The sequence below is a fragment of the Rhinopithecus roxellana genome, chromosome 1, assembly GCF_007565055.1.
Source record: "Rhinopithecus roxellana isolate Shanxi Qingling chromosome 1, ASM756505v1, whole genome shotgun sequence".
NCBI lineage: Eukaryota > Metazoa > Chordata > Mammalia > Primates > Cercopithecidae > Rhinopithecus > Rhinopithecus roxellana.
In genome coordinates this window covers 196,462,845-196,472,032 of record NC_044549.1, presented here as the reverse complement: position 1 = coordinate 196,472,032, position 9,188 = coordinate 196,462,845, and the positions used below count along the sequence as shown (strand labels likewise).

Sequence of the window (9,188 nt, the reverse complement as noted above, 5' to 3'; positions counted from 1 at the left end):
CTTCGGAAAAAGTTTTGGCATTCCTCGAAATGTTATACAAAGAGTTACCATAAGACCCAACAAGTATCTATCTAGAATATGTACCCATGAGAAAACACATTTGCATTATAACTTGTGTACTACTATACTGATGCATGTTACAAAATGGATTAACCTTGAAAACATTATGTTAAGTGAAAGCCAGTGGCAAAAGGCCATATGTTGTATGACTGCATTAATACCAACTATCCCTAATGAGAAAATTTATGGAAACAAAAAGTAGATAGGTAGTTGCATAAAACCAAGAGTTGGGGTTGGGTATGGTGAATAATTCCTAATAGATAGAAGTTTCTAAAGATCTAAAAGTAGACTGTGGCATGCCTGCACAACTCTGTGAATATTCTAAATACCACTTAATTGTATACTTTAAATGGGTGAATTGTATGATTTGTGAATTATATCTCCACAAAGCTGTTTAAAAAAGGACATGAGAGCCTGCTTTGTACATCAAAATGAGTTATTTTAATGAATGAAAAACATTAAATCTACCAGTCTATAGAAAAAGAAAACGTGTGTTTGACATCGTTTAAGGTGGCTCTTACATCAACTCCTTACTTGGAAAACTGGTATTTAAATATCAAGAATTAAGCCTTTCTCCTGTCTTCCCAGCATTGACGATTCTGAAAAATCTTTGATACTATTGTACGTAACACCACTTTAGCTAAGTAAGTATATCTTCTTAGTTCCAAGTATCCTAGAGGGGAGGAAAATCATAACTGTAAGCTACCTTAAAATATTTCAGTATAAAATTATTTAAAATTTTTAATATATTAGTTTTCATGAAAAATAAAAATAAATTTTTCTACTTGTTCTATTGGTCAGTGGACAAGATAGTACTGCACCAAGTTTATCAATTTTGTAAAACTGGAGAAACTGGAAAAAAGTGATCACAAATAACTTGAAAGTATTTAGAAAAACTGTTCCACATACCCCAAGAGATAAAAGCATCCCAGTGTGTGAAATACAGAAGCAGAGTGTTGTGCACTACACTTTAAAGGGATGGGAAGCTACGAATAACACACCAGTCAGGAAGAATGTGATCGAGGATCCCAGTGTACTCCATGATGCTAGGCACAGAGAACACACACCTTTCATTTTGATGAAATGAAGGCAAAGGAAGAGACAAAGCTGGAGAAGATCCCTCTTGCTTAACTCACCTATCAGACCTGCTCTCCAGTCACTCCTGCTTAGGACTCCCTGTGGCTGAATGAAACAGGACTCTTTCCCTTGCTCCAGATGAGAGACCAAAGCTGGTTTGGAAGTGGGCGGCACTGCTTGAAAAGAAGAAAACATAACAGAATAATGAGCATAGTCATAGGGGTCAAACTCAAGCCCACAGCCGCAAGAACAAGCAAGGGAGGTGAGGAGGGTAATTCCTGGGTGAGCTATAGAAGAGGTACCCTAAAGAGGTACTGAGAGGGATCCTGGGAAGAAGAGTCAGGATGGTTCTTCCAAGGACGCCTGAAATACCCTGGAAGGCAGATTTCTATTTAAAGGGCAACAAGATTTTTTACCTTGTCAGAGGATGAAAATCTGCCACTATGGGAAAAAGACAAATGGCTCCTAGGAGTAACTCCCAGAGGGAGAAAAAGTGGCTGGGTTCTCTCAAGATAAATTGGAGGTTCAAAACTAGGCTAAGGGTATCACTATATAGCTCAAGCCCTACTGTACTCAGAATCACCTCTGAGGCAGGTAGGGAAGGAGGGCAGCTTTTACGACAGAAAAAGAAGGAAAGCCCTTTGCAGGTCAATAGACACCAGGGCTTTCTATACCTGGCAACCTCTGACATCACTATTTGGGGTCAGCTAATAATTATAAAAGAGCCCTTCAACCTGAGGGCCCAGGCAGAAACCAACAGCAGAGAGGTCTTACCTACAAAGGCCACAGCCTCATAGTTCTCCAGCATCACATCCCTGTACAAGGCCCTCTCGGCAGGCATCATGATGGCCCATTCCTTCGTAGTGAAGTACACAGCCACGTCCTCAAAAGCCACTGATTCCTGAAATGACAAGTTCCTACTTTCCCAGACCTCAGTACTTTGGTGATGGTCAAATCTGTCAATGAGACACCTGAGAAGGGCACCTATAATGATACGTATTCAGTATTGGGTCCTTCACATGCCTACAGAGTTTTTGTGTAAAATCTAGGTGTGGAGGAAGAAGATATAGAATTAAAGGTAGCCAGTCAGAGTTCTGGATACTTTCCCAGTAAGAACCAAGTACACCTCCACTATGAGCTTCTAAACATGTGACCTCCACACAGACACTGAACCTGCTGCATAGGATCTGGGTTTGGGCCTGAGCATAGAAGTGCGCATGTGGAAGGAGAACTGACCCCTGAACATAGCTGTCAGCTTAGCTCTAAGCCCCTCCCTAATTTGTGTATATCCCAGTGATTATTTCGGTTACTCATATTACTCCATTTCCCAATTCTACTTTCATTCTAATCCTTCTTTTTTGCCTGTCTCCTTGCCCACTACCCCAAGCACAAAGCTCTCCGATCAGTCAATGAACTCCCACCCGCAGCCTGTCTTCATACAGAGGTAGTGAGGTTAGAGAGGCATAGGAAAATACTGCTTACTTGAGAAAGCCTATGGTGGTGCATAAGGCTCAAGATAGGCCTAAAAAGGTGGCTATTTCAAGTTTTTAAGCCCTAGAGTGAAGCTCTGTATTTCAGAAATAGAGCTTTAGTGGAAATGGTCTTAACTTGGAGAATGAGATTAAGGGAACCTAAAATCTAAGGGATTTTAAAAACAGACACAGACGTATATGTTCACCAAATGTATGACAAAGTAACCAGAGCAATTCAGTGGATAAAAGATTTTTCAATACACAATCCTGAATCAATTGGATATGTGTATGGAGGGAAAAAGAACTTTTGACCCATGCCTCACACCTTTAATTTGAGATGAATCACACACCTAAGTATAAAGGTAAAACAATAAATCTTCTAGAAGAAAACACAGAAGAACATCTTCATGATGTCTGAGTAAGAAAAGATTTCTTATACAAAACAAACTGATATACTGGACTTCATTAAAAGTAAAATCTGTTTATCAAAAGATACCATTAGGAGAGTGAAAATGCAAGCCACTGACTGGGAGAAGTTACTTAATAACACATATATCTGACAAAGGACTTATAATAAATAAGAAACAATGCAACTTAGGAGGAAAAAGGGTACAGTGTAATAAAAAATATGAAAAAAAATCTGAACAGGGAGTTCACATAAGAGGATATGTCAATAAACCTATGAAATGGTGCTCAGCATCACTGCTTACTACAGATGAGGAAATTTTTAAAACCCCAATGAGATACCACAAACAAGTGACAAGTATTGGTAAGGATGTGGAGCAACTGTATACTGCTGATAGAAATATAAATTGGGGCTGGGCGCGGTGGCTCAAGCCTGTAATCCCAGCACTTTGGGAGGCCGAGGCGGGCGGATCACAAGGTCAGGAGATCGAGACCATCCTGGCTAACATGGTGAAACCCCGTCTCTACTAAAAAATACAAAAAAACTAGCCAGGCGAGGTGGCGGGCGCCTGTAGTCCCAGCTACTCGGGAGGCTGAGGCAAGAGAATGGCGTGAACCCGGGAGGCGGAGCTTGCAGTGAGCTGAGATCTGGCCAGTGCACTCCAGCTTGGGTGACAGAGCGAGACTCCGTCTCAAAAAAAAAAAAAAGTATATATATATATATATATATATGTATATATAAATTGGAAGAATCATTTCAGAAAATTGTTGGGCAGCATCTACTAAAACTAACCAAATGTATACTCTATGAGCTGGCAATTTTACTCAAAGAGACATACCCAAGAGAAATAAGCATCTATGTCCACAAAAAGACAAGAATGTTCACTGCATTCTTATTCATGGTAGCCCAAAATGGGAACAACCAAAAGTCCATCCACAATAGAATGAATAAAATGTGCTATTATCACAAAATGAAAAACTACTCAGTAGTGAAAAAGAACAAATCACCACTGTGTGCAGTCAGTGAAGTTCACAGACATAATGTTGAACAAAAGAAGGCAGATACAAAACAATGCATGTTTAATGATTCCACTTATACGAAGTTCAAGAACAAACAAAACTTTCCCATGGTGACAGAGGTCAGAATAGTGGTTAACTTTGGGATGAGTAGTGGATTGCTTGGGAGGCAGTATGAAACGGCCTTTTGGGGTGCTAATAATGTTCTATGTGTTTCTATGAGTGAGGTCATACAAGTGTACATAGTTCTAAAAAGTGAGCTATACTGTTAAGACTTGTGTTATATAAGTTAAACCTCAATGAGAAATGTGTGTATATATATATGCATATATAAAAGTATGTTATATATTTATGTAAATGTGTATATATAGATATTTCTATGTATGTATCTAATAAACATATATGTATATACACACAGGGATACGTACAGAGACAGAAAAAAGCAGCAGCTCACCTGGGGCCTGGTTGTTAAGGACACAGCTGTCATCATCTGACCTCTTTTATTCCTTTCTTGGGTAAAGATAAAAGTCTCAGATGCTGAAGGTGAAGAAAAAAACATTAATGGCGATAACTTTGTTGACCATAAGTCCTACATACAACCTCTGACCCATCCTGTTCTGAAGGCTATATAAATAACTGTTCATTAGTTATTGTTTATTATCAGTCTCACAAAGGCGAGATAGCAGGCACACAGAGAAATGCAAAAAGGAGGTAGAAACATCCAAGGAATGAGTGATTAAAAAGTGGACTGAGAAAACTGTAATTTCAGCTAATCCAGAGAAGATATCACAGGAAAGAAAACAGAAAAGGAAACTAAGGTAGACGGTGGACAGAATGTTATAGGCGGAAAAGAAAGTCGGAATTCTGAACAGTTAAGATCCCTGAAATCCATATAGTACAGATAAGAATGAGTTATATAAAAGAAATCCATTAAACACTGTAAGACCTCAGCATGTTTTTCCTCCTATGCTACTTAATATTAGAACAAGACCGTTTCTATGACTGAAGTAATAAAAGTTTAACAGACTTTGAAAATAGTTATTAGGAATATTCTGATGTCTCCCTACTACTATTTTTCCCCTAAATACAAGATATTCAGTTTTACAAAGGTGTTGGGAGTGGGTAATGAGAAAGAACACACTACCATATTAAAAGAATCCATCAACTTCATAATATGTCCCAAATACTCCAAGTTCCAAATGTTATAGTATAAGGAAACAAAACAATTTCATTTCTAAACTAGTTCCAACTCTCATTCTGGGTCATTTAATTAGTTCATCATTAGGAAGTAAGTCTTTTGCCTTTCAAGAGTGAATCATCGATATTTATGCATTAAAGGCAACACCTGAAATACAAAGAGCTGCCAAGAGGTGGATCAAAGATATTCAAAAAGCATATAAACACATAAAAGTGCATGTACTCATAGACCTTAAAAACAACTTCCATTCCAACTCCGTATCTGCAGTTTGCCATAAGTCTTAGGGTACTGCAACAGCATCAGACAAAAGACTATAAAGCCAGTGCACTGCCCCTCCCTCCAATGACTCTTCTTAGTGAATCCAGAAAGCCATTCAGGAAGGTAGAGGAAGCTGAAGGTGTCAAAGAAACAGCTGTCAGGAGACGACAGAAACAGCATCTTGGAAGTTAACAAGGAGTCCAGTAAGAAGAAATATTTATGAGTGTAAAGAGAAGTACTTTAAAAGAAAACACAATGTAAACCTACACAAGTAATGCTGCTAAATTCATGGATGGTTTCTGTCCAAGGAAGGGTAACAAAAGCAGTGATTCATACTGAGTAAATAGGTAACCCTTGTAGTTGTGGTGTCTAATTCTCTAAAATCATGATACTGTAATTGTATCGGCAATAAATGTCCCTTACAGTGGATACTTAATAGGATTAGCACATCAAACAAAAGGACTTAAGCAAAAAGGTCTGATGTGCACAGCTGACAATCTGTGAAAGGGAAATCATCTGGAAATAGAACTACAACAGAGACCACCCTACAAAACACAAAACACTCCCTATGGAAGTGTCTTCCTACAGGGAAAACTATGTGGAGGTGAAGCATAAATAACAAGCCACATTGGAGAACAAGTCACGCTCCCAACATAGTTGACTAATGGCAGGGACATCGAATGTTAACCTATGAACCTTGACAATTAAATTATGACAGTGGAGTAAAAGTTCAGAGAATGTAATGAAAAGAATATAATGAACAATGTTAAGAGGTCAAGAAATCTTTCGACATCTCCAATCCTGTACATAGAAACTATGTTAAACACTAGACACATATTAGGTGCATGATGGATACGACTAGTCCTTTTAGATTTAACATTCATATGAGCCAATCCAAATCTCAGGGCTCCATATTTTCCAAAATGGGACATCCTGAGGACGGGTAAGGAATACATTTTAGTATTCTCAAATTTTTGGTTGCCCTACAACAGTAACAAGTTTCAAGACTGGTGTACACTATGCCAGGCGAAAATAACTGATCACCAACTGATTTTCTGTGACCAACTGAAAACGGGGAAACTGACAAGCTGAGGGGTAGGGTTGGGGTTTCCGCATCCGGGGCAAAGACAAGGGGGCTGGAGGAATCGAGGGGCGTGTTCTGTTGCTAGAAGGTTCTGGAGTGTGGACAGTTAAAACTTTTTGTGGGCTTCGAAGTTAACATGTGAATGTGTGTCAGTATCTGACTCTGAGTGGGCCACGGGCTGCCCCGGGTACAGAGAAACGAGGGGGTGGGAGTCGCAGCCAGCGTTCCGGGCCTCTGCCAGCGCCCCGTCTCGACGCTACCGAGCCAAGCTCTGGGATCGGCATGCGGACCCCAGTACCAACAGTAGCCACGCCCGCCTCCCTCGTGGCCGTTTCCCGTCCTCCTCAGACCCGCTCACCGTGGGCTCCTGACGGCCTCTGCAGCTTTTCAGCGAGCAGAGATGGTGGGCGCCACTCGCCGATCCTCACAAACCGAAACCTCACGCGACACAAACAAAGGCGGTCCCGGAAGTGCGTCACCACACTGACTGGCCAAGCAACCCATACACTCTCTGGATTTCTCTCTAGGACTCCTGGAGGACCCCACATCTTGGTGCTTCCATCCTAATTCCCGCGAGGAAAAGGGCACGCTGGTGAGATAGGCTCTTGGCGTTCCTCTAGAGCCCAGTTCCGAGTCGAGGCACCTTGCTCGTGACACTGCATCATCCTGCCAACCTTGAATACTGGCTTCCAGTGCCTTTATTACTGTGCTGCAATAACTGCAACTACAAGTCTTACCCAGAATATGCAAGAAAATGTGAATGGTTATACGTTTTACTGATCTTGTTAAATTTAGCATTTGGATTGTTATAGCATAATCAAAGAATCACACATTATACAACCAGGACTTCTCTTGAATTGCTGTAATGATTGCACTCCTAGAATGTGATGTGTTTCAATGCTGCTGACGCCTCTCACTTCCATACATTACCACTAGCAGAGAGGATTAGCAATGGACCATGGGCAAAGTGAGAGTGGTCAATTTACCCAAGAAATATTCATCCCCTGTCCAGCACAGCTTAACACTGTCCCAGGAAAACAGCGTCACTGCATCAATCAGAGGTAAAAAAGGATACCTATCATGATGAGTAACCTGTTGAAAGCCCTTAGAGGATATAGGTGTGGCCACCCCAGAGAACTTCCTGACATGCTGTGCCAAAGCCTGTGGCGAGGGTAGAGTAACTGCCTTGATACTAGCAGTGAAAGGTGTGAAGAATAAGGGACATTTGCTCCCACCTCCATTGTCCTTGAGTGTTGTGTATCACATGACATCACTGTAGGAAGACAAATGAGCACAGGCTGACCTCACATCTGCTGCAGGGGTTTGCAGTCTACCCCTAATAGCCCAGAGCCCTGAATTCACCCTGTGCCTGACATAAGTGAAAGCCACCCAAAGTCACTGCTGGCACCGTTCTGGTAGCTCAGTTCCTTTTCTTTATTTTTCAGTGTTTTTAAAAGTGTGATTCTTTTTTAAAAATCAAGAAATTCACCTCAAGATGTAGAAAACTGAAAAGAGCATGGCCCCACCCTTACAACAACAAAAAACAGCCAGATAATCTAAAATTTTCTCTTGAACACATCAGAAAGCTAAGATCTGGGGACAAACAACTTAATCTAAAATCTGATGTAAGAGAGGCACTTTCAAGGAGAGATGGTTGTAAGCACGTTTTACATAGGACAGATGCCATTGGATGCCATGTAAGCTGTTAAGAAGAAATCAGCTAAAATGTATAGTGAGTTGCTGAGGTCCAAGTATTGGCTAGCCTGAGAATATAGAGACTACAGAACTCCTGTGAACCATAGACACAAGCAGAATTTCCACCCTCTTGTATATTCTTCTCTATGGACATCATCAAATGTGTGCACACACTCATACACACATACAATTGACAGTAAGGCAAGAAGAATCTTATGAAAACCTCCCCCCTAGAAAAGACCTGAATCCGCATCCAGGTCCTTCTGCCGTATTTCCCCTACAGAACAAAAGCCCTAAGCCTCTGAGGATGAAGAAGCAAATCCTGTCACCCTTAGGGACTGGTTGAGATCCAGTGGAACTGAGGGGAGGAAAGAGAACAAAAAGCTCTCTATTCATGAAGTAGGGGTAGAATTACATCCTGGGTCCAGACCATAGAGGTCTCCTACAGCTGGGGATAGGGCAACATCACTTAATAGACCCCACCCTTAAGTCTCAGAGACACAGTGCCTACCTAAGATTAAAGCTGAATCACAACAGAAAATGCCATCCCGCCTACCATCATCAAAATATCAAATGCTGAGTCACTAAGAACAGCAGTCTACTGCTAGAAGAAGGATAAGAACATGGAGAAAGACCCCTCTCTGAGGCACAGGAATGAAGGGAAGGTCTCAAGGTGAGAGTGGTGCAAACACTAAGAAAATCTCCTTTAGCAAACCATCCCACACACTAAACTCAAGGTAATACTGGAATAATTCGAAGCCTGTGGATAACCATAGCAACAAAAACACCTAAACATAGTTTAACTCCTGATTAGATCAACTCGAGCCTCCACAATAAAGATCTACCAAAAGAAAAAGTATGCCTGTTTCATTTTTGCCTTAGTCGCTACATGTATTTGTGTGTATGTATGTGTATGTGCATA

At 40.9% G+C, this 9,188-nt stretch overlaps 1 protein-coding gene across 2 annotated transcripts; it reads right to left on the bottom strand.

Annotated features, from left to right (window-relative positions):
• Positions 1–477: 477 nt before the first annotated feature.
• Positions 478–7,051, bottom strand: KRBOX1 (KRAB box domain containing 1). 2 transcript variants are annotated; one of them, XM_010374335.2, is made up of 5 exons: positions 6,930–7,046; positions 4,486–4,568; positions 1,912–2,038; positions 1,197–1,313; positions 478–733 (listed from the first exon to the last, which is right to left on the bottom strand). In XM_010374335.2, exons 2-5 carry the CDS (start codon positions 4,519–4,521, stop codon positions 624–626), a joined length of 390 nt encoding a protein of 129 aa, XP_010372637.1. In that variant the 5' UTR covers positions 4,522–4,568; positions 6,930–7,046; the 3' UTR covers positions 478–623. The 2 variants fall into 2 exon arrangements, with proteins under 2 accessions (XP_010372637.1, XP_010372638.1); XM_010374336.2 differs by having other exon boundaries at positions 479–733; positions 1,197–1,310; positions 6,930–7,051.
• Between the last annotated feature and the right edge of the window lie 2,137 nt (positions 7,052–9,188).

Coding starts and splice junctions, on each gene's coding strand:
- KRBOX1 (XM_010374335.2), bottom strand. CDS start 4,521: ATGATGACAGCTGTGTCCTTAACAACCAGGCCCCAG. Junction 2,039..4,485: donor CCTTAACAACCAGGCCCCAG/GTGAGCTGCTGC, acceptor TTGTCATTTCAG/GAATCAGTGGCTTTTGAGGA. Junction 734..1,196: donor CTGGAGAGCAGGTCTGATAG/GTGAGTTAAGCA, acceptor CCTCCCCTCTAG/GATACTTGGAACTAAGAAGA.